The 25,305-nt window shown below is 43.4% G+C and overlaps 1 protein-coding gene across 1 annotated transcript in view; it reads left to right on the forward strand.

Annotated features, from left to right (window-relative positions):
• LOC109909410 (neurobeachin-like) overlaps nucleotides 1-25,305 on the forward strand; it is a 322,523-nt gene that overhangs the window by 151,548 nt on the left and 145,670 nt on the right. The window contains 1 exon segment of the mRNA XM_031795281.1: nucleotides 13,547-13,671. Coding sequence (XP_031651141.1) covers nucleotides 13,547-13,671 — 125 coding nt within the window.

Below are 25,305 nucleotides of genomic sequence, written 5' to 3' on the forward strand. Positions count from 1 at the left end.
TGCCTCTTTAAATAGACGAGTCACTGATTTGCTGCTATTTATTATAATTATCCCCCATTTACGTCTCAAATAGAAGCATTTAAAGAGAATATAATGGTGTTTTATTGAATCTTTCATTCCTTTTCTTTCTAATCTCTCACAATAGTCCTCTCTGTCAGGAGAAACTGGCTGATGCTGAAACCAGTATAGTTTTGTTCTAACTAAAACATGGATAGTGTTGTCCGAACTAAAACATGAGTAGCTCTGTTCCATCTGAAACATGGTTACTTCTGTTCCATCTGAAACATGGTTAGTTCTGTTCTAATTTAAACTTGTATACTTCTGTTCTATCTGAAGGATCGTCCCTCCAGAGGGTTATGTTTCATTTAGAACTATCTGTATTACCTCATTAGAAATAAACATGTTGAAAATAAACATCAGAACCATGGTCCAGTTTACCGCCATGTTTGAAGAACACTCTGGAGTAAACACTCTTAACGGGGTCTTTGACAACGTGGTCAGCTGTAATGGTTTGTTGATATTGTAGTTTGTTGATATAATCGTTTGTTGTGTTTCTAACAGAGATATGACCTTGATGGGGTCCAGCATACAACAGCCTAGTGCTAGTGATTGTATATGTCTCAAATGGCACCCTATACCCTATATAGTGCACTACTTTTGACCAGGGCCCATAGCCTCAGTCTGGATATAGGCAGTTCTTAGGTAGTTATTGTAGCTGCACTTTGACAGAGTGTTTTTAGTAGTTATTGTAGCTGCACTTTGACAGACAGTGTTTTTAGTAGTTATTGTAGCTGCACTTTGACGGACAGTGTTGTAAGTAGTTATTGTAGCTGCACTTTGACAGACAGTGTTTTTAGTCGTTATTGTAGCTGCACTTTGACAGACAGTGTTTTTAGTCGTTATTGTAGCTGCACTTTGACAGACAGTGTTTTTAGTAGTTATTGTAGCTGCACTTTGACGGACAGTGTTGTAATTAGTTATTGTAGCTGCACTTTGATGGACAGTTCAGTCTTAAACAAGCCTCTAAAATCATCTGCAGGCAGTAAAGGGTGACAGACAGTGTTTTTAGTAGTTATTGTAGCTGCACTTTGACGGACAGTGTTGTAATTAGTTATTGTAGCTGCACTTTGATGGACAGTTCAGTCTTAAACAAGCCTCTAAAATCATCTGCAGGCAGTAAAGGGCCTGATAGACACCATGTATTACTTTTAGCCTGCCCTGTTCCTTCCTTCCTCTCCTCCTCCTTCTTTCCTCTCCTCTCCGATGAATAACCTCAATGGAAATGGGAATAAGTAGAGTCATGTCATTGGTGTCCTGTGGTCGATTTAGTCAAAAAAGGACATTGTACAGACTTAAGTCACTATACAGTGAGCTCCAAGTGTTGGGACAGTGACACACGTTTTGTTGATTTGGGACTGTACTCCAGCACTTTGGATTTGGAATGATACAATAACGTGCACACCGTCAACTTTAATGTGAGGGTATTTTCATCCATATCGGGCGAACTGTTTAGAAATTACAGACCTTTTAGTACATAGTCCCTCCATTTTAGGGGACCAAAAGTATTGGGACAAATTCACTTATGTGTATTTAAGTAGTAAAACGTGTAGTATTTGGTCCCATATTCCGAGCACGTTATGATAACATCAAGCTTGTGACTCTACAGACCTGTTGGATTAAAACGTGTAGTATCTGGTCCCATATTCCGAGCACGTTATGATAACATCAAGCTTGTGACTCTACAGACCTGTTGGATTCATTTAGAGTTTGTTTTGGTTGTGCTTCAGATTATTTTGTGCCCAATAGAAAAGAATGGATAAATGTATTTTGGAGTCACTTTTATTGTATATAAGAATAGAATATGTTTCTAAACACTTCTACATTCATGTGGATGCTACCATGATTATGGATAGCCCTGAGTATAATCAGGAATTATAGTGAGCGAGAAAGTGTCAGGCAGACATACAAATATTAAACTCCTTTAGACAAGCTAACCTCTCACAATTACAGTAACAGGGGAGGTTAACATTTTTGAGGGGGTATGATATACAGTTGAAGTCAGAAGTTTACATGCACCTTAGCCAAACACATTTAAACTCAGTTGTTCACTATTCCTGACATTTAATCCCAGTAAGAATTCCCTGTCTTCGGTCAGTTAGGATCACCACTTTATTTTAAGAATGTGAAATGTCAGAATAATAGTAGAGAGAATTATTTATTTGAGCTTTTATTTATTTTATTGCATTCCCATTGGGTCAGAAGTTTACATACACTCAATTAGTATTTGGTAGCATTTCCTTTAAATTGTTAAACTTGTGTAAAATGTTTCGGGTAGCCTTCCACAAGCTTCCCACAATAAGTTGGGTGAATTTTGGCCCATTCCTGCTGACAGAGCTGGTGTAACTGAGTCAGGTTTGTAGGCCTCCTTGCTCACACACACTTTTTCATTTCTGCCCACATATTTTCTATAGGATTGAGGTCAGGGCTTTGTGATAGCCACTCCAATAGCTTGACTTTTTGCCACAACTTTGGAAGTATGCTTGGGGTCATTGTCCATTTGGAAGACCCATTTGCGACCAAACTGTACCTTCCTGACTGATGTCTTGAGATGTTGCTTCAATATATCCACATAATTTCCCTTCCTTATGAAGCCATCTATTTTGTGAAGTGCATCAGTCCCTCCCACAGCATAGCACCCCCATAACATGATGCTGCCACCCCCGTGCTTCACGGTTGGGATGGTAATCTTCGGCTTGCAAGCATCCCCCTTTTTCCTCCAAACATAACGATGGTCATTATGGCCAAACAGTTCTATTTTTGTTTAATCAGATATAGGACTCGTTTTCCTGTGGATATAGATACTTTTGTGCCTGTTTCCTCCAGCATCTGCACAAGGTCCTTTGCTGTTATTCTGGGATTGATTTGCACTTTTCGCACAAAGGTACGTTCATCTCTAGGAGACAGAACGCGTCTCCTTCCTGAGCGGTATGATGGCTGCGTGGTCCCACGGTGTTCATACTTGCATACTATTGTTTGTACAGATGAACGTGGTACCTTCAGGCATTTGTAAATTGCTCACAAGGATGAATCAGACTTGTGGATGTCTACAATTTTCTTCCGAGGTCTTCGCAGATTTCTTTTGATTTTCCCATGATGTCAAGCAAAGAGGCACTGAGTTTGAAGGTAGGCCTTGAAATAGATCCACAGGTACACCTCCAATGGACTCAAATGATGTAATTTAGCCTATCAGAAGCTTCTAAAGCCATGACATAATTTTCAGGAATTTTCCAAGCTGTTTAAAGGCACAGTCAACTTAGTGTATGTAAACTTCTGACCAACTGGAATTGTGATACTGTGAATTATAAGGGAAATAATCTGTCTGTAAACAATTGTTGGAAAAATTACTTGTGTCATAAACAATGTAGATATCCTAACCGACTTGCCAGAACTAGAGTTTGTTAACAAGAAATTTGTGGAGTGGTTGAAAAAACGAGTTTTAATGGCTCAAATCAAATCAAATTTATTTGTCACATACACATGGTTAGCAGATGTTAATGCGAGTGTAGCGAAATGCTTGTGCTTCTAGTTCCGACAATGCAGTAATAACCAACGAGTAATCTAACTAACAATTCCAACACTACTACCTTATACACACAAGTGTAAAGGGATAAAGAATAAAGAATATGTACATAAAGATATATGAATGAGTGATGGTACAGAGCGGCATAGGCAAGGTGCAGTAGATGGTATCGAGTGCAGTATATACATACAGTATGAGATGAGTAATGTAGGGTATGTAAACAAAGTGGCATAGTTTAAAGTGGCTAGTGATACATGTATTACATAAAGATGCAGTAGATAATATAGAGTACAGTATATACGTATACATATGAGATGAATAATGTAGGGTATGTAAACATTATATTAAGTAGCATTGTTTAAAGTGGCTAGTGATATATTTGACATCAATTGCCATCAATTCCCATTATTAAAGTGGCTGGAGTTGAGTCAGTGTGTTGGCAGCAGCCACTCAATGTTAGTGGTGGCTGTTTAACAGTCTGATGGCCTTGAGATAGAAGCTGTTTTTCAGTCTCTCGGTCCCAGCTGTACTGATCTCGCCTTCTGGATGATAGCGGGGTGAACAGGCAGTGGCTCGGGTAGTTGTTGTCCTTGATGATCTTTATGGCCTTCCTGTGACATCAGGTGGTGTAGGTGTCCTGGAGGGCAGGTAGTTTGCCCCCGGTGATGCGTTGTGCAGACCTCACTACCCTCTGGAGAGCCTTACGGTTGTGGGCGGAGCAGTTGCCGTACCAGGCGGTGATACAGCCCGACAGGATGCTCTCGATTGTGCATCTGTAGAAGTTTGAGTGCTTTTGGTGACAAGCCAAATTTCTTCAGCCTCCTGAGGTTGAAGAGGCACTGCTGCGCCTTCTTCACGATGCTGTCTGTGTGGGTGGACCAATTCAGTTTGTCTGTGATGTGTACGCCGAGGAACTTAAAACTTACTACCCTCTCCACTACTGTCCCATCGATGTGGATAGGGGGGTGTTCCCTCTGCTGTTTCCTGAAGTCCACAAACATCTCCTTTGTTTTGTTGACGTTGAGTGTGAGGTTATTTTCCTGACACCACACTCCGAGGGCCCTCACCTCCTCCCTGTAGGCCGTCTCGTCGTTGTTGGTAATCAAGCCTACCACTGTTGTGTCGTCCGCAAACTTGATGATTGAGTTGGAGGCGTGCGTGGCCACACAGTCGTGGGTGAACAGGGAGTACAGGAGAGGGCTCAGAACGCACCCTTGTGGGGCCTCAGTGTTGAGGATCAGCAGGGTGGAGATGTTGTTACCTACCCTCACCACCTGGGGGCGGCCCGTCAGGAAGTCCAGTACCCAGTTGCACAGGGCGGGGTCGAGACCCAGGGTCTCGAGCTTGATGACGAGTTTGGAGGGTACTATGGTGTTAAATTATCACATAGGTATTCCTCTTGTCCAGATGGGTTAGGGCAGTGTGCAGTGTGGTTGAGATTGCATCGTCTGTGGACCTATTTGGGCGGTAAGCAAATTGGAGTGGGTCTAGGGTGTCAGGTAGGGTGGAGGTGATATGGTCCTTGACTAGTCTCTCAAAGCACTTCATGATGACGGAAGTGAGTGCTACGGGGCGGTAGTCGTTTAGCTCAGTTACCTTAGCTTTCTTGGGAACAGGAACAATGGTGGCCCTCTTGAAGCATGTAGGAACAGCAGACTGGGATAAGGATTGATTGAATATGTCCGTAAACACACCAGCCAGCTGGTCTGCGCATGCTCTGAGGGTGCGGCTGGGGATGCCGTCTGGGCCTGCAGCCTTGCAAGGGTTAACACGTTTAAATGTTTTACTCACCTCGGCTGCAGTGAAGGAGAGTCCTCATGTTTTGGTTGCAGGCTGTGTCAGTGGCACTGTATTGTCCTCAAAGCGGGCAAAAAAGTTATTTAGTCTGGGAGCAAGATATCCTGGTCCTTGACTGGGCTGGTTTTCTTTTTGTAATCCGTGATTGACTGTAGATCCGCTTAGCTTGTTTGATTGCCTTGCGGAGGGAATAGCTACACTGTTTGTATTCGGTCATGTTTCCGGTCACCTTGCCCTGATTAAAAGCAGTGGTTCGCGCTTTCAGTTTCACGCGAATGCTGCCATCAATCCACGGTTTCTGGTTTGGGAATGTTTTAATCGTTGCTATGGGAACGACATATTCAACGCACATTCTAATGAACTCGCTCACCGAATCAGCGTATTCTGTTTGACTCAATATATATAAACTCCAACATAAGTGTATGTAAACTTCCGTCTTCAACTGTATGTGCATCTGTAAAGTTCTCATTCGATGTATTATTCACGATTCATTCAGGATTATCCATAATCATGGTAGCATCCACATTAATGTAGAAGTGTATAGAAACATTCTATTCTTATTTACAGTAAAAGTGACTCCAAAATGACACATTATTTACCATGAATTTCTATTGGGCACAAACTAATCTGAAGAATCACAAACTTGATGTAATTGTTGCGTGCTAGGAATATGGGACCAAATACTACACTTTTGACTACTTTAATACACATAAAAGTGAATTTATCCCAATATTTTTGGAGCTCACGGTATATACTGTAGCTATACCACTATACCATACTATGACTATACTTCTCTACAGTGTATCACTATACTATAACTGTCCCCAGTGCCAATACTAGCCTAGTTCATCACTACAAACCAGCTCCCACTGTTCTAGATTGGACTGTATTTGTGTTGTGAAATAGTTTTCAGTCCTTTCATTTCCCACTTCACTGTTTTATTTTGAGTCATGGCTGTCAGGTTTAACTGCCTTTTACCAACACAGAACACAGAACACAGAACACAGAACACACACACACATTCCCTGTGGAGCCAGGGTGTTAAATCTGTCTTTGTCTCCACAGCCCCGAGACACACACAAACACATATTCAGGAGAGATGGGATTTAAATACACAGAGGAAAAAGGAGAGAAGATAGTGTTTTTACACATTTATTGCACTGCACTTAAATTCTAAAAGCATCCGTGAATAATGGCCGCCATGTTTCCTCTTGGTTATCAGGTCTGGAAAATGAGCTTTTAAAATGCAGTTTGAAATCCATTTGTGTGATTGATGTGTGACAGGGAAAATACATTTAGCCAGTTTCTGGGAGGCTTGGCCTCAGTCATTCTTTATGCCTGTCCTGAAGCCCCACTACGAGGGGAAAACGGGGAAGTGGAGAGCCAGTCGTCCTCACAGATCCCATTGAGATAAACTGGCTGTCACTGCCTTGCACTTTACAATCTGTACAGTCTGTATTGATCAAATGTTCAGTATATAGTCCAATTATTGTATGCAAGTCATTACCCTCATATCATTTGGTAGTATTTGTCTGTTTCTGTAAGTCTGTTAGCCTAACATCAATAGAAGACTTTAGCTGGCAGACATTTACTAAATCTTTGTTTAGTATCAAACAGATTGTGTAACCCGCCTGGAGGACATCTGTGTCTGAAGCTGTTCTAGGGTCACATTATTTCCCTGCATGCATTTATCTGTCTCATGCATGAAATTAAGCTTTTTGTGCTCATATTGGATTCAGCAAAGCAGAGTAGACATATAGCTTCAGATGCTGGAGAATATCAGACATGTCCTATTAGATGGATTTGAGTGAATTTATGGACGAGAACATCACAGTTTTAACACCTCTCAGTATGCAAAATCTAGCTTTGTTTCCTTCTCTCTCTCTCTGTTCTGAATATAGTCTTACAATACACTTACAATACCATCAGTACAGTCCGAATACCATCGGTACACTCCGAATACCATCAGTACACTCTCAATACCATCAGTACACTCTCAATACCATCAGTACACTCCGAATACCATCAGTACACTTACAATACCATCAGTACAGTCCGAATACCATCGGTACACTCCGAATACCATCAGTACACCCGAATACCATCAGTACACTCCGAATACCATCGGTACACTCCGAATACCATCAGTACACTCTCAATACCATCAGTACACTCCGAATACCATCAGTACACCCGAATACCATCAGTACACTCAGAATACTATCAAATTCAACACACTCAGAATACCATCAGTACACTCAGAATACTATCAAATTCAACACACTCAGAATACCATCAGTACACTCAGAATACAATCAGCACACTCCACATACAATCAGCACTCCGAATACCATCTGCACACTCCGAATTACATCAGCACACTCTGAATACACTCCGAATACCATCAGTACACTCTGAATACCATCAGCACACTCCGAATACCATCAGCACACTCTGAATACCATCTGTACACTCCGAATACATTCAAAACAGTATACTCCGAATACCAACAGTACACTCCGAATACATTCAAAACAGTATACTCCGAATACCAACAGTACACTCCGAATACATTCAAAACAGTATACTCCGAATACCAACAGTACACTCCGAATACATTCAAAACAGTACACTCAGAATACCATCCGTACACTCAGAATACTATCATGGCATTCGGAGTACACTCAGAATACCACCAGTACACTCAGAATACCACCAGTACACTCAGAATACCATCCGTACACTCAGAATACCATCCTTACACTCAGAATACCATCTGTACACTCCGAATACCATCAACACACTCCGAATACCATCAGTACACTCCGAATACCATCAAATTCAGTACACTCAGAATACCATCAGTACACTCAGAATACCACCAGTACACTTAGAATACCACCTGTACACTCTGAATGCCACCAGCACACTCCGAATACCACCAGTTCCCTCAGAATACCACCATTACACTTTGAATACCATCAGTACTCTCCAGATACCATCAGTACACTCCGGATACCATCAGTACTCTCCGGATACCATCAGTACTCTCCGGATACCATCAGTATACTCCGGATACCATCAGTACTCTCAGAATACCAAATGGAACTACTTTTGACCAGAGGTGTGTAGTATTTTAGATGTGTGCGTGTGCGTGTGCGTGTGCGTGTGTGTGTGTGTGTGTGTGTGTGTGTGTGTGTGTGTGTGTGTGTGTGTGTGTGTGAGCTGACTGAGAAGCCCCTTATGGGAGCCATTCCCAAATGGAGTTCCCTATGTAGTGCACTTCTTTAAACCAGGGCCCAGTGCGCTATGTAGGGTATGTATAGGGAATAGGGTGCCATTCCATTTGGAAGACATCCCGGACCACCCTCACTGATCTGCCTGGCCCAGCCTCCTTCAGCACAGACGCTCGGCACGATGGTCCAGAATCTGTCTGATGCCAACCGTACGATTTAGAGTATCACTGGCCCCTCTCTCCTCCTCCCCTCTCCCTTTCTTCCTTGCCCTCTTTCGCTTTCTGCTTCTCCTTCACTACTAAGCCACCTCCGAAGTGAAAGCATATGCTGTGGGATGAGGTTGGGGGGAGGGAATCATCATGTTTGCTTGGTTAATCAATTCATGTAATCTTGGGGTTGGTTTGTTTAACGTTTGATTCTTATTAGCTAAATACAAATGAAAACATTTTGGCTTGTAGTTTAGGTTGCTGTACAACAATGATTATCCTTCTGCAAATCAAATCTCATGCATCATATGTGTTTAATGTGTTTAATACATTGCAGAGGAAATGTTCAAAGCAGCTCCTTCCTCGTCCACCACGGTAGGCAGACTATTTGGAGTGGGAATTAGGGGTTATAATCTGTAACGGTAATCTCTCGTCTGCCTACAGTGGATTTACATTTTTCCGGCTATGTAATCTATCGTTTACAATATCATTTACGTGGCTTTGTCCCTCCACCTACTGACATCTCTGTTCTTCAGCTCCAAGCCTGCTGGGAGACTGACAGACATGGGACAAGCTCTAGACGTGCAGATACTCTGCGCACACACACACACACACACAGAGTTGATTGATGTTTAACTGAGACTGAGGTCTCGTGGCTGTCAAATGCCTGCTAAGTCTCCTGAGCCTTCAGCTTACTGACAGTTGTAGATATTACATTCATATTATATTCACAGAACGGTTTGGTGATGTGATCCCCTTGTAACACGTTAATCTGTTTAGGCTGACTCAATATTATGGCAGAGAAGAGAGAGATTGGGGGGTGTAGGGGAAGGTATACAATGGAAGTCCTGGCTGCTAGCCAGACTGCCAAAGCTGGAGGTGGATTGGCAACTGGGAGGCTGTCTGGGTTGTTGTTGTTTGTGGTGGTAATACACACTGACTGGATCATTTACAAGGTGGAGGTGGAGGCATCATTTTAATAGGGTCGTATATTGGTAAAAGGTCAATAAAAGAGCCCTATACGAGCCCTGGCCAAAAGTCGTTCACTATACACTGAGTGTACAAAACATTAGGAATGTCTCACTGACCAGGCGAATCCAGGTGAAAGCTATGATCCCTTATTGATGCCACTTGTTAAATCCACTTCAATCAGTGGATTGAAGGGGAGGAGACTGTAGAAGGGGAGGAGACAGGTTAAAGAAAGATCTTTAAACTATGAGACAATGGAGACATGGATTGTGTATGTGTGCCATTCAGAAGGTGAATGGGAAAGACAAAAGATTTCATTGCCTTGAACGGGGTATGGTAGTAGGAGCGAGGAGCACTGATTTGAGTGTCAAGAAATGCAACGCTGCAGTGTTTTCATGCTCAACAGTTTCCCCCGTGTATCAAGAATGGTTCAGCGATGGACATCCAGCCAACTTGACACAACTGTGGGAAGCGTTGGAGTCAACATGGGCCAGAATCCCTGTGGAACGCTTTCGACACCTTTTAGGGTCCATGGACAAATGAATTGAGGTTGTTCTGAGGGCAAAGGGGGGAGGGGGGAGGAGCAAGAGGACTGTGTAGTTCCTCACTCTGGTCTAGATGGAGAGGATGAAGATGAAGCACGTGGTCCATTGATGTGACTGAGGATCTTCTCAGACCAAACTGTCATCTGCTCCACTATCATTTGAATCATCACTCTCTCCCTCGCTCCATATTTCTCTCCACAGCTCCGTTTGGAGTACGTAAAGGACTTGCAGTGTTTTTCTACTTTTAGTTCCCCTTGAAGGAAACACAAAGCCTTTGAAATGTGTCCAGCCAGGGCTGCACTTAGTAACCTGATGCTGGGCCAACTGCCTAATGGTTTGCATTAGCTGCAAGCAATACAACTATCCTCCTTCTCAGGTCCTCCCTGCTAATGTTGGAATAGTCATTTACAAAGATGGTTACCACATGCTGGAGCTGTTCCCTTCTTTCTCTCCTGTTTATAAGGCTCTAATTCACTCTTATTAATAATGAATAAAAATGCAGTTTTCTTTTGGGTTGCCCCAGGGCTCTGAGAATCATTTCAATGAATATTTCAACACATTATTTTAATCATGGTTCCACATACCCACACAGGGAGGGAAGGAGTGAGAGAGGGAAGGGGGGCTGTTTTATAGTTCTCAGACCCTCCCCATCATTAAACCCCACGCTGCTGCCTCCATCCCTCCATGGCTCACTGCCTCCCTCCTCTCTCCCTGGCTGCCTTCCTCCCTCCTATCTCCCTGCCTCCCCTTTCCTTCTCCCTCCCTCCCTCCTCACTCCCTGCCTCCCCTTTCCTTCTCCCTCCCTCCCCACTCCCTGCCTCCCCTTTCCTTCTCCCTCCCTCCTCACTCCCTGCCTCCCCTTTCCTTCTCCCTCCCTCCTCACTCCCTGCCTCCCCTTTCCTTCTCTCTCTCTCTCTCTCTCTCTCTCTCTCTCTCTTTCTCTCTCTCTCTCTCTCTGCCTCCCTCCATCACTCCCTCCATCCTGCCCTTACTCCCTCCCTGCCTAGGTTGAGAGTCCTACCTCTCTGATTTACAAGTCTTGTTAAAAAACATAGTAAAAACGGAGGCAAGCTGGGCCATTTAGACTTGTAATTTGATGCTGTATTTGTTAATGGGAGTGTTAGTGATTTATAGTGAAGTGGCTTCTGCTGCTGCTGCTGTGGGGCTCCTGGTGTTGTGCTGCTGTGTGTGTATTCTATGTAGCCCCCAGTGTGTGTGTGTGTGTGTGTGTGTGTGTGTGTGTGTGTGTGTGTGTGTGTGTGTGTGTGTGTGTGTGTGTGTGTGTGTGTGTGTGTGTGTGTGTGTGTGTGTGTGTGTGTGTGTGTGTGTGTGTGTGTGTGTGTCTGTCTGTCTGTCTTCTGGTCTGTGTGTGTGTCGTCTGGTCTGTGTGTGTGTCGTCTGGTCTGTGTGTGTGTCGTCTGGTCTGTGTGTGTGTCGTCTGGTCTGTGTGTGTGTCGTCTGTGTGTGTATATTCTAACCTGCTCTCAGTCTAACCTGTCCATCTCTGTCTGTCTCTCTGTCTAACCTGTCCATCTCTGTCTGTCTCTCAGTCTAACCTGTCCATCTCTGTCTGTCTCTCTGTCTAACCTGTCCATCTCTGTCTGTCTCTCTGTCTAACCTGTCCATCTCTGTCTGTCTCTCTGTCTAACCTGTCCATCTCTGTCTGTCTCTCTGTCTAACCTGTCCATCTCTGTCTGTCTCTCTGTCTAACCTGTCCATCTCTGTCTGTCTCTCTGTCTAACCTGTCCATCTCTGTCGGTCTCTCAGTCTAACCTGTCCGTCTCTCAGTCTAACCTGTCTGTCTCTCAGTCTAACCTGTCTGTCTCTCAGTATAACCTGTCTGTCTCTCAGTCTAACCTGTCTGTCTATCTCAGTCTATCCTGTCTATCTCTGTCTGTCTCTCAGTCTAACCTGTCTATCTCTGTCTGTCTCTCAGTCTATCCTGTCTATCTCTGTCTGTCTCTGTCTAACCTGTCTGTCTCTCAGTATAACCTGTCTGTCTCTCAGTCTAACCTGTCTGTCTATCTCAGTCTATCCTGTCTATCTCTGTCTGTCTCTCAGTCTAACCTGTCTATCTCTGTCTGTCTCTCAGTCTATCCTGTCTATCTCTGTCTGTCTCTGTCTAACCTGTCTGTCTGTCTCAGTCTAACGTGTCTGTCTCAGTCTAACCTGTCTATCTCTGTTTGTCTCTCAGTCTAACCTGTCTGTCTCTCAGTCTAACCTGTCTATCTCTGTCTCTTAGTCTATCCTGTCTATCTCAGTCTAACCTGTATATCTCTGTCTCTTAGTCTATCCTGTCTATCTCTGTCTCTCAGTCTAACCTGTCTATCTTAGTCTAACCTGTCTATCTCTGTCTGTCTCAGTCTAACCTGTCCGTCTCTGTCGGTCTCTCAGTCTAACCTGTCTGTCTCTCAGTCTAACCTGTCTATCTCTGTCTCTGTCTAACCTGTCTTTCTCTGTCTCTCAATCTATCCTGTCTATCTCAGTCTAACCTGTCTATCTCTGTCTGTCTCTCAGTCTAACCTGTCTGTCTCTGTTTATCTCTGTCTGTCTCTCAGTCTAACCTGTATCTCTGTCTCTCAGTCTATCCTGTCTATCACTGTCTATCTCAATCTAACCTGTCTATCTCTGTCTCTCTCAGTCTATCCTGTATCTCTGTCTCTCAGTCTATCCTGTCTATCTCTGTCTGTCTCAGTCTAACCTGTCTATCTCTGTCTGTCTCAGTCTAACCTGTCTATCTCTGTCTGTCTCTCAGTCTAACCTGTCTTATCTCGCTTTCTCTCAGTCTATCCTGTCTATCTCTGTCTGTCTCTCAGTCTAACCTGTCTTATCTCTCTTTCTCTCAGTCTAACCTGTCCGCCTCTGTCTGTCTCTGTCTAACCTGTCTATCTCTGTCTAACCTGTCTGTCTCTCAGTCTAACCTGTTTATCTCTGTCTGTCTCTCAGTCTAACCTGTCTGTCTCTGTCTGTCTCTGTCTAACCTGTCTGTCTCTGTCTAACCTGTCTGTCTCTGTCTAACCTGTCTGTCTCTGTCTAACCTGTCTGTCTCTGTCTAACCTGTCTGTCTCAGTCTAACCTGTCTGTCTCTCAGTCTAACCTGTCCGTCTCTGTCTGTCTCTGTCTAACCTGTCTATTTCTGTCTGTCTCTCAGTCTAACCTGTCTATCTCTGTCTGTCTCTCAGTCTAACCTGTCTGTCTCCGTCTGTCTCTCAGTCAGCTGAATGACTTCTGGCGTCTGGACTACTGGGAGGATGATCTACGGAGGAGGCGGAGATTCGTACGGAACCCCTTTGGCTCCACCCACCTGGACATCCCCTGCAAGACGTTAGACGACTATGGTTAGTCAGCATGTTCCTGGCTAATTTGATTTACAGTATGTGTGATTGAAAAGACAAACAGAATACTGTAGACCCAGAGGATAACACAGGAGCGTATTTGGCGACACCAACCCGCTATCGGGACACTTTAATAAGCAACCTTATTTCAACAGTTTTTCTTGTTAACTGTTAGGTTCTTATTTTTCAGAGTAAATAACTCACGGACACTATAGAAGCTTTAACCAAGTTTAATTCTTCCCCAAAGGTTCTGTACAGCTGAAAACAGACAGCTAAAGATTTCAGACTTCACAGTTTATATACATCCTACTTAAGACACTCCCCTTTCTCTCCAATCCTTACATTTTATGGCTCTACAGGAAGCTAATAAAGAGGGTAACAGGATACCAAACATTTATTACTCTCTTAAGAGAATCTGTCCTCACCTCCTGACCTCAACCCCTCTTTCATCTAATAGTTATTCCGAAGCCTTCTTCTTTCTTCTGAGAACCATTCACTTCTAACAGAACCCAGTCTCTTTCATTTCCTATCATTCATTTAATATCTCAATGTTCAAAGTTTAGCACATCCCAGCACAACTATACTTCATATCTGCTTCTAACCATTTCCTCTATTCTACAAAGCCTGTAGAAGTAACTAGTCTCCTGATGGAATGGGACCATTTTTACTAAGTGTTTAGGGTTTGGTCAATACATGACAGGGTCAGGGGCATATATGACAGTAGCTGCTGTCTCTCTCCACACAGTACAATCCTGTCATTCATAATGTTGTATGATCCCAGACAACCACTGGGTTCTTCTCACTGTCAAGGCCAGCCTTATAAAGTGAGGAGCTATAGAGGGCCTCAGTATCCTCAGGGTCCAGGGTTGAACCGTGTACTATGGGCAGAGCCTGTTGCTGAGCTGAGAGAAGTTTTTGTCATTTTTATAGGTAACATATTTACTGCCTCTGTCAATTGAACATGACACGTCCGTTCAATGAAACATGTTATTTTTTGTAGACTTTTCATTTTACTGTTGTGCTCTTAGTCACAAACTTTCCCTCATTGAGCTGACTAGGGCTGCGTCCCAAATGACATCCTGTTTCCTATATAGTCCACTACTTTTGACCAGAGCCCTGTGGACCCTGGTCAAGAGTGGTGCACTATACACTGCAGGGAATAGGGTGCCATTTTGGACGCCACCTAGCAGAGCAGATGGAGAAAAGGAACAAGGGGAACAAAATCTTGTGATTTAGAAACTACAAAATCTCTCACATCAAACAAAACATGCAATAAAATAAAATGTCATTCATTTCTGTGATGCTATCGAATCCTATTGTTCCAAGTTGTCTGCACTCTTCGGGAGGTATGAACGGAGGTGAGCAGTCACTAGGCCAGTTCTCTAACCCATGCCTGATGACCCAGGTCTGGTATGAGGAGGACCAGGAGTTTTACCTCCAGGAGAAACTCTGATCCCTAGTTATCTGGGTCATGAGGCTGCTTCCCGAATGGTACCCCTTTGACCAGAGGCCCTGGTCAAGACGTAGTGCACTATGTAGGCAATAGGGTGCCATTTGGGATACAGATAGCTGTGCCGGGGGAGCCGACTGTTGGTTCCACATGTCATCTGGCCTCTCAGCTCTGTGTCACTGCCAGAAGACACACACACTCCAGTCCTGCGGATGACACACACACACCAGATGGGTTCTCTCTGGGCTGCAGGTGGCCCATGTTAATGGCACACACACAATAATGACACGGTCTGCTTCTTATTTCTTTCTCAACCGTCCAGACACCTACTAGAGGACAAGGAGAACAACATTTTACAAACAGAAAAAAAAAGAATTGACAACATTCGTTGGGGAAACTGGGGAAACATCATGTCAGAAGACAGTTTATTCTTTGGGAGCTTCTTGAATGTGTGGATTGAAATTTCTATGTGTGTGTACATCTATCAGCAACATTGACAGGTTGAAGAGGACTAAGGAGGGTTAGCTTTGTGTCTCTGCCCTCTGTCTGTCTGTATGACTATACCTTGTCTGTTCTGTAGCAGCAGCTGCAGCAGAGGATATAGTTAGCTGATTGGAGCTGGAGACCCATGAAATGGAAGTCAGGTTCATATTGATCCAGTGTTTAACAGGCTGTTCTACCTCCAGGTGTCCTTGCTGCCCTTCTCAGGTGGACAGGCTGGTTGTGTCCCTAATGGCACCTTATTCCCACTACTTTTGAACAGAGCCCCATAGGTTCTGGTCAAAAGTAGTGCACTATATAAGCAGGGTGCAATTTGGGACATAACCAGGCTCTCTCTGACCCTCTGCTACTCACACACACTGATCTTTATAGCTCGTTACAGCAGAATTCACACACACATGCACACACCCATTCACGCACACGCGTACACACACACACCCCGGGATGACATGTATAGCTTATTTCAGCAGTAGAACACACATCATCACTAGCTATCATTCTATAAATTATACTATAAGTATCCTCTCTAGTCTGCCGTTCCCTGGTTTATTATCATGACTAATGAAGATTCACTCTGAAGGAGATGAGAGCTGCATGTTGTCTGACTGACTTTCAATGAGCTCTCTGAGGTATAACACTGTGGAGCATGTCTGAAACCTCAGTAATACTAGAACTAAAGGGATGAATAAAGGTATAGCTACAGAGAATCTAGCTACAGAGCATCTAGCTACAGAGCATCTAGCTACAGAGCATCTGGCTACAGAGCATCTAGCTACAGGGCATCTAGCTACAGAGCATCTAGCTACAGGGCATCTAGCTACAGAACATCTAGCTACAGAGCATCTAGCTACAGGGCATCTAGCTACAGAGCATCTAGCTACAGAGCATCTAGCTACAGGGTGAGATACAGGGCATCTAGCTACAGGGCATCTAGCTACAGAGCATCTAGCTACAGGGCAAGCTACAGGGCATCTAGCTACAGAGAATCTAGCTACAGAGCCTCTAGCTACAGGGCATCTAGCTACAGGGCATCTAGCTATAGAGCATCTAGTTACAGGGCATCTAGCTACAGAGCATCTAGCTATAGAGCCTCTACCTACAGGGCATCTACTCTCTCTACCCTGTTTTTCCTCTCTGTTTCTACTCTCTCTACCCTGTTTTTCCTCTCTGTGTCTACTCTGTTTCTACTCTCTCTACTCTCTGTTTCTACTCTCTCTACCCTGTTTCTACTCTCTCTACTCTCTGTTTCTACTCTCTACTCTCTGTTTCTACTCTCTCTACTCTCTGTTTCTACTCTCTCTACCCTGTTTTTACTCTCTGACTCGATTCTGTTTCTACTCTCTCTACTATCTTCCTTTATCTCTGTCTCTACTCTCTCTTTCTCTCTGTCTCTGCTCTGTTTCTATTCTCTCCTCTGTTTCTACTCTCTGTATCTCCTCTGTTTCTACTCTCTGTTACTACTCTCTGTATCTCCTCTGTTTCTACTCTCTGTTACTACTCTCTGTTACTACTCTGTTACTACTCTCTGCATCTACTATTTTTCTCCTCTCTGTTTCTACTCTCTCTACTCTCTTGCTTTCTCTCTGTCTCTAAACTGTGTATCTACTCTCTGTTTCTACTCTCGGTTTCTACTCTCACTTTCTACTCTCTCTACTCTCTTCCTTTATCTCTGTCTCTACTCTCTCTTTCTCTCTGTCTCTGCTCTGTTTCTATTCTCTACTCTGTTTCTCCTCTCTGTTTCTACTCTCTGTATCTCTTCGGTTTCTACTCTCTCTCCTCTCTGTTTCTTCTATCTGTTTCTCCTCTCTGTTACTACTCTATGTTACTACTCTGTTACTACTCTCTGCATCTACTCTGTTTCTCCTCTCTGTTTCTCCTCTCTCTACTCTCTGTTTCTACTCTCTCTACCCTGTTTTTCCTCTCTATTTCTACTCTGTTTCTACTCTCTCTACCCTGTTTCTACTCTCTCTACTCTCTGTTTCTACTCTCTCTACTCTCTGTTTCTACTCTCTCTACTATCTGTTTCTACTCTCTCTACTCTCTGTTTCTACTCTCTCTACCCTGTTTTTACTCTCTGACTCGATTCTGTTTCTACTCTCTCTACTCTCTTGCTTTCTCTCTGTCTCTAATCTGTGTATCTACTCTCTGTTTCTACTCTCGGTTTCTACTCTCTCTTTCTACTCTCTCTACTCTCTTCCTTTATCTCTGTCTCTACTCTCTCTTTCTCTCTGTCTCTGCTCTGTTTCTATTCTCTCCTCTGTTTCTACTCTCTGTATCTCCTCTGTTTCTACTCTCCCTCCTCTCTGTTTCTACTCTCTGTTACTACTCTCTGTATCTCCTCTGTTTCTACTCTCTGTTACTACTCTGTTACTACTCTCTGCATCTACTCTGTTTCTCCTCTCTGTTTCTACTCTCTGTATCTCTTCGGTTTCTACTCTCTCTCCTATCTGTTTCTCCTATCTGTTTCTCCTCTCTGTTACTACTCTCTGTTTCTACTCTCTCTCCTCTCTGTTTCTCCTCTCTGTTTCTACTCTCTCTCCTCTCTGTTTCTCCTCTCTGTTTCTACTCTCTCTCCTCTCTGTTTCTCCTCTCTGTTTCTACTCTCTGTTTCTCCTCTCTGTTTCTACTCTCTCTCCTCTCTGTTTCTCCTCTCTGTTTCTCCTCTCTGTTACTACTCTATGTTTCTCCTCTCTGTTTCTCCTCTCTGTTTCTCCTCTCTGTTTCTCCTCTCTGTTTCTACTCTCTCTCCTCTCTGTTTCTCCTCTCTGTTTCTACTCTCTCTCCTCTCTGTTTCTCCTCTCTGTTTCTACTCTCTCTCCTCTCTGTTTCTCCTCTCTGTTTCTACTCTCTGTTACTACTCTATGTTTCTCCTCTCTGTTACTACTCTCTGTATCTCCTCTGTTTCTACTCTCTCTCTCTACTCTCTGTTTCTACTCTGTCTTTATTATCTGTTTCTGCTCTCTGTGTCTCTACTCTCAGTCTCTACTCTCTGTCTCTACTCTCTGTCTCTACTCTCTCTACTCTGTGTCTACTCTCTCCCAGTATTCTCTGTTTCTACTATCTGTTTCTACTCTTTCTACTCCGTCTCTATTCTCTACTCTGTCTCTACTCTCTGTTTCTACTCTCCTTCTCTATGCTCTCTCTCTGCTGTCTACGCTCTGTTTCTACTCTCTGTCTCTACACTCTCTTTACTCTTTGTTTCTACTCTGTCTCTACTCTCGGTTTCTACTCTCCTTCTCTATGCTCTCTCTCTACTGTCTACGCTCTGTTTCTACTCTCTGTCTCTACACTCTCTTTACTCTTTGTTTCTACTCTATCTGTCTCTACTCTCTGTTTCTACTCTCTCTATGCTCTTTTTCTACTCTCTGTCTCTACTCTCTGTTTATACTCTGTCTCTACTCTGTTTCCACTGTCTCCTCTCTGTTTCTACTCTGTCTTTCTACTCTATGTCTCTAGTCTGTGTTTCTACTCTTTCTACTCTCTGTTCTACTTTGTCTCAGTACTCTCTGTCTCTTATATTTTCCTGTTTGCGACTGAGCAGCGTCTCCCAGCGTTCAGACTAGCCCAGGATTCAGTGATGCTGGACAGCTTGCATCTTGTGGAATGTGAATTCTGTGGAGAGAGAGTGGTGGGATGGGGTGTGGGGGGGAGATCTGGGACTGATGTAGGCTGGAAAGCAGAAGAGAAGAAGGGACTACAGTTAAGGAAACACTACTATGTGATTAGGAAATGCTACTATATGAAACACAGTTTATGAAGCAGTGCAAGAAGACAGAGTGGCGTTCTGCCCTGTTATCACTCTGTAGGATCATCATGTCATAAAGCATAGAGACATTACAGAGACAGGTAGGCATGGGTTAAGGCTGGGTTAGTTAAGGGTAGAGGGACACCCTCATCTGGGAACAGAGTCCGGAGAGAGGGAAGAGGCAAGAGAGGAGGAGGAAAAAGCACATTCTGCATTGCCGTTACCGTCCAAAACAAACGCTAAAACTTTGCATCTGTCTCCGATTCAACTGTTCTGGGCGGGATCTGTGTTGGTAGCGCAGAGGCATAGGAGGAACAGTTCTCTCCAAAATGGTTCTGGTCAGGTCGCTATTGTGCCAGACGAACACACAACATAAAGCTTTTTTAATGGGATTCCAAAACATCAATGACAGATTTTCAGACGTTTTCTTTTGCAGTAAATATACATATCCTGCATAGCAGTGTTGCCCATTTCATTTGATCCAGTTTGTGTAATTTACGTAGAATATGTGTTCTTCCAAAACAACTCCATTGTAATTCTATGAAGGTTTCATATTTTATTTATGGTTGTATATATTGAATTATTCCAAAGTATATTTGCCATCAGCCTTATTCCTCTGTTGGGAAATGTACTGTAGCAGAGTAGGCTGTTAAGTGAAACATCATGTGATAGAGTTTCTCCTTATGGAGCGAGAGGTTGGGGCGTATGAGACGTAGGAGACCAAGAAAAACACATGCTCCCTGAGTCTGACTGAGGCTATAAAAATGAAAGGTTCATGCCACAGAATACTCCAGAGTTCTCCCAATATATAAAACATGGACTGTTATATCACAGTTTGATTCAGCAGCCTGTGCTTCTTTTTAAAAGCATTTCAACTATTATCAATTCCACATTGAACAGTAAAACTACTGAACACTAAAATAGTTCCCTTCTCTGAGATGGTTAACTTTATTTGAACAAAGCTGAAATCCCATATCTACTTTCTATCGTCACCCTCGGATTGGGAGGGAAATGTTGAAAATGTGTCATTCTGTCCTGTTGGTATGGCGATAGGGAATGAGTGACAGGTGACATTAGCTCGGCTCTCTCTTCCTCCTCTCTTTCTCTCGATCCCTTCTGTCTCTCTCTCTCCCTCCCTGCCTCCCTTCTCTCTCTCTCTCTCTCTCTCTCTCTCTCTCTCTCTCACTCTCTTTCTCTTTCAATCTCTCCTCCCTCCATCTCTCCCTCTCTTTCGCTCTCCTCTCTCTCTCCCTCTTTCTCTCTCCCTCTTTTTCTCTCTATCTCCCCCTCCCTTCCTCTCTCCCCCCGCTCTCTCTCTCACCCTCCCTCTCTTTTCTCTTTCTCTCTACTCTCTTTCTCTCTCTCTCTCTATCGCTATATATATATCTCTTTCTCTCCATATTATGGTAGGCCTAAACCCTACTCTATGGTAGGCCTAAACCCTACTCTATGGTAGGCCTAAACCCTACTCTATGGTAGGCCTTTTCTTGATGGTTCTGAATCATAAACCTGTTCATGAATTGGGTATGGTGGATATTTTATGTGTCATTGGCATTTTATTTATTTTATTTATTTATTTCACCTTTATTTAACCAGGTAGGCTAGTTGAGAACAAGTTCTCATTTGCAACTGCGACCTGGCCAAGATAAAGCATAGCAGTGTGAACAGACAACACAGAGTTAGTTACACATGGAGTAAACAATTAACAAGTCAATAACACAGTAGAAAAAAAAGGGGAGTCTATATACATTATGTGCAAAAAGGCATGAGGAGGTAGGCGAATAATTACAATTTTGCAGATTAACACTGGGGTGATAAATGATCAGATGTTCATGTACAGGTAGAGATATTGGTGTGCAGAAAAGTAAATAAATAAAAACAGTATGGGGATGAGGTAGGTGAAAATGGGTGGGCTATTTACCAATAGACTATGTACAGCTGCAGCGATCGGTTAGCTGCTCAGATAGCAGATGTTTGAAGTTGGTGAGAGAGATTAAAGTCTCCAACTTCAGCGATTTTTGCAATTCGTTCCAGTCACAGGCAGCAGAGTACTGGAACGAAAGGCGGCCAAATGAGGTGTTGGCTTTAGGGATGATCAGTGAGATACACCTGCTGGAGCGCGTGCTACGGATGGGTGTTGCCATCGTGACCAGTGAACTGAGGTAAGGCGGAGCTTTACCTAGCATGGACTTGTAGATGACCTGGAGCCAGTGGGTCTGGCGACGAATATGTAGCGAGGGCCAGCCGACTAGAGCATACAAGTCGCAGTGGTGGGTGGTATAAGGTGCTTTAGTGACAAAGCGGATGGCACTGTGATAAACTGCATCCAGTTTGCTGAGTAGAGTGTTGGAAGCAATTTTGTAGATGACGTCGCCAAAGTCGAGGATCGGTAGGATAGTCCGTTTTACTAGGGTAAGTATGGCGGCGTGAGTGAAGGAGGCTTTGTTGCGGAATAGAAAGCCGACTCTTGATTTGATTTTCGATTGGAGATGTTTGATATGAGTCTGGAAGGAGAGTTTACAGTCTAGCCAGACACCTAGGTACTTATAGATGTCCACATATTCAAGGTCGGAACCATCCAGGGTGGTGATGCTAGTCGGGCATGCGGGTGTAGGCAGCGATCGGTTGAAAAGCATGCATTTGGTTTTACTAGCGTTTAAGAGCAGTTGGAGGCCACGGAAGGAGTGTTGTATGGCATTGAAGCTCGTTTGGAGGTTAGATAGCACAGTGTCCAAGGACGGGCCGGAAGTATATAGAATGGTGTCGTCTGCATAGAGGTGGATCAGGGAATCGCCCGCAGCAAGAGCAACATCATTGATATATACAGAGAAAAGAGTCGGCCCGAGAATTGAACCCTGTGGCACCCCCATAGAGACTGCCAGAGGACCGGACAGCATGCCCTCCGATTTGACACACTGAACTCTGTCTGCAAAGTACAGTGCCTTGCGAAAGTATTCGGCCCCCTTGAACTTTGCGACCTTTTGCCACATTTCAGGCTTCAAACATAAAGATATAAAACTGTATTTTTTTGTGAAGAATAAACAACAAGTGGGACACAATCATGAAGTGGAACGACATTTATTAGATATTTCAAACTTTTTTAACAAATCAAAAACTGAAAAATTGGGCGTAAATATAAAGTAAATATGGGTCCAGTGAGTGTTTGGGACGCGGCGATTCAGACGGTTAGCAGGCCTGTGCTAACAAGCTAACAGTTAGTAGGCCGGGGCTAAACAAGCTAGCAGTTAGCAGGCCGAGTTAGCAAGCAAGGAGATAGCAAGGGCTAGAGAGTTAGCCTTTGGGGGACGTCGCGATGGGGTGGGTCTGTTTATTCTTCTTCATGCGGTGACATCGATAGACCGGTCGTGGTTCCGGGTATTGTAGCCCAGGAGTATGCTACGGTGGTAGCACAGGGGCTCTGGCCGGGCTAGCTTCAAGCTAAGTGGGTGGAAACGCTAGCCAGGAGTAATCATCCGGGGTTGCGGTTTAGCTAGATAGCTAGTTGTGAAGATCCAGCTGAAAAAATTTCCGTTTGCGGTGGGAATCCGGGGCAAAAAAAAAATAGGTCTGTTATGCTCTGGTTAGAGTCGCGTTGTTCGAACTGGCGAGAGCTTTCCGAGCTAAAGGTTAGCTGATGACCGGTTAGCTGAAGACCGCTAGCATAGCTGGTAGTTAGCTGGCTAGCTTCAGTTGAGGGGGTCCGGATCCGAAGTAAATATAAATACTTTAGGAAAAATAGTATTATAAATAGTATTTAGTATTTAGAAGCTGAGGTTTAGCAAAAAAAGTTTTAAAAGATATGCGAAGAAAAATATGTAAAAACGAAAAAAAAAAGATATATACAAGGGACACGACACGACAGGACGTCTTACTGCTACGCCATCTTGGATCTACCATATAGGCATTCTTCCTATATAAAACACTATCAATGATAAATGGTTGAATCTACTTATTCTGGATTGACTTTAAAACACTGTTGCATCCCAAATGATTTGCCATCATTTCCACCATGTGATTATGTGGGTCTTCCAAGGTCACTATATTAGTAGTGCAAGTGAGGCAGAAGGCCTTGGGTGATTGGAGTGTAGAAGGAGAACTACTATATTGGTTAACCCTGATGCAGTAGAGTTTGTGATAGTGCTGATATTTGTGCTTCAGGGTTAGAGTCTGTGGGAGGTCGTGTTAAGGTCACAGACTAAAGAAATAAATTATGGTAGAAACAAAGTGGCCCAATCTCTTTTCTCCTCCTCCGTGTGTTGTGAGGGGAAAGGTGGAGGATGTAAAATATTTCTAATGAGGCAGCCTTGACACCTCAGCGCTGCCAAATTTCAGTGTTGACAAACGGCCGTCTATCTCACCGCCCGCTTTGATTTGAGAACATCTCCGAGTGTAGTGGCTATCACTCATGACAAGATGGACATTCATGTCAGCTCATTTTCTCTCCCTGTCCTGCTTCTTTCTTTCTGATTATTTTAAACCCTACATTCTACCCCTTGATAACTGAATTGTGTTGTGGACAAAGCAGTTTGCTCAGTCCCCTCCTCTCACTCCTTTTTCTTTCGCTCTCTTTCTCTGTCTCTGTCTCTCTCAATTCAATTTCAATTTAAGGGGCTTTATTGCCATGGGAAACATATGTTAACATTGCCAAAGCAAATGAAATAGATAATAAACTAAACTAACTAATAAACGAATAAAAAATGTACAGTTAAACATTACACTTACAAAAGTTCCAAAAGAATAAAGACATTTCAAATGTTATGTCTATATGCAGTGTTGTAATGATGCGCAAATAGTTAAGGTACAAAAGGGAAAATAAATATAGGTTGTATTTACAATGGTGTTTGTTCTTCACTGGTTGCTCTTTTCTTGTGGCAACAGGTCACAAATCTTGCTGCTGTGATATTTCGCCCAATAGATATGGGAGTTTATCAAATTGGATTTGTTTTCAAATTCTTTGTGGGTCTGTGTAATCCTGAGGGAAATATGTGTTTCTAATATAGTCATACATTTGGCAGGAGGTTGAGAAGTGCAGCTCAGTTTCCACCTCATTTTGTGGGCAGTGTACATAGCATGTCTTCTCTTGAGAGCCAGGTCTACCTTCAGCGGCCTTTCTCAATAGCAAGGCTATGCTCACTGAGTCTGTACATAGTCAACAATTTCCTTAATTTTGGGTGAGTCACAGTGGTCAGGTATTCTGCCACTGTGCACTCTCTGTTTAGGGCCACATAGCATTCTAGTTTACTCTTTTTTTTGTAAATTCTTTCCAATGTGTCAAGTGATTATCTTTTTGTTTTCTCATGATTTGGTTGGGCCTAATTGTGTTGCTATCCTGGGGGTCTGTTTGTTTGTGAACAGAGCCCCGGGACCAGCTTGCTTAGGAGGCTCTTCACCAGGTTTATTTTTCTGTAGGTGATGGCTTTGTTATGGATTGCTTCCTTTTAGGTGGTTGTATAATTTAACAGCTCTTTTCTGGATTTTGATCATTAGTGAGTATCGACCTAATTCTGCTCTGCATTCATTATTTGGTGTCTTACATTGTACATGGAGGATATTTTTGCAGAATACTGCATGCAGACTCTCAATTTGGTGTTTGTCCCATGTTGTGAATGTTTGTTGGTGAGCAGACCCCAGACCTCACAACCATAAAGGGCAATGGGTTCTATGACTGATTCAAATATTTTTAGCCAGATCCTAATTGGTATGTCGAATTTTATGTTCCTTTTGATGGCATAGAATGCCCTTCTTACCTTGTCTCTCAGATCGTTCACAGTTTTGTGGAAGTTACCTGTGGCGCTGATGTTTAGGTATGTATCGTTTTTTTGTGTGCTCTATGGCAACGGTGTCTAGATGGTATTCGTGGTCCTGGGAACTGGACCTTTTTTGGCACACCATTATTTTTATCTTACTGAGATTTACTGTCAGGGCCCAGGTCTGACAGAAT

This window comes from Oncorhynchus kisutch, linkage group LG18 (genome assembly GCF_002021735.2).
Source record: "Oncorhynchus kisutch isolate 150728-3 linkage group LG18, Okis_V2, whole genome shotgun sequence".
Taxonomy (NCBI): domain Eukaryota; kingdom Metazoa; phylum Chordata; class Actinopteri; order Salmoniformes; family Salmonidae; genus Oncorhynchus; species Oncorhynchus kisutch.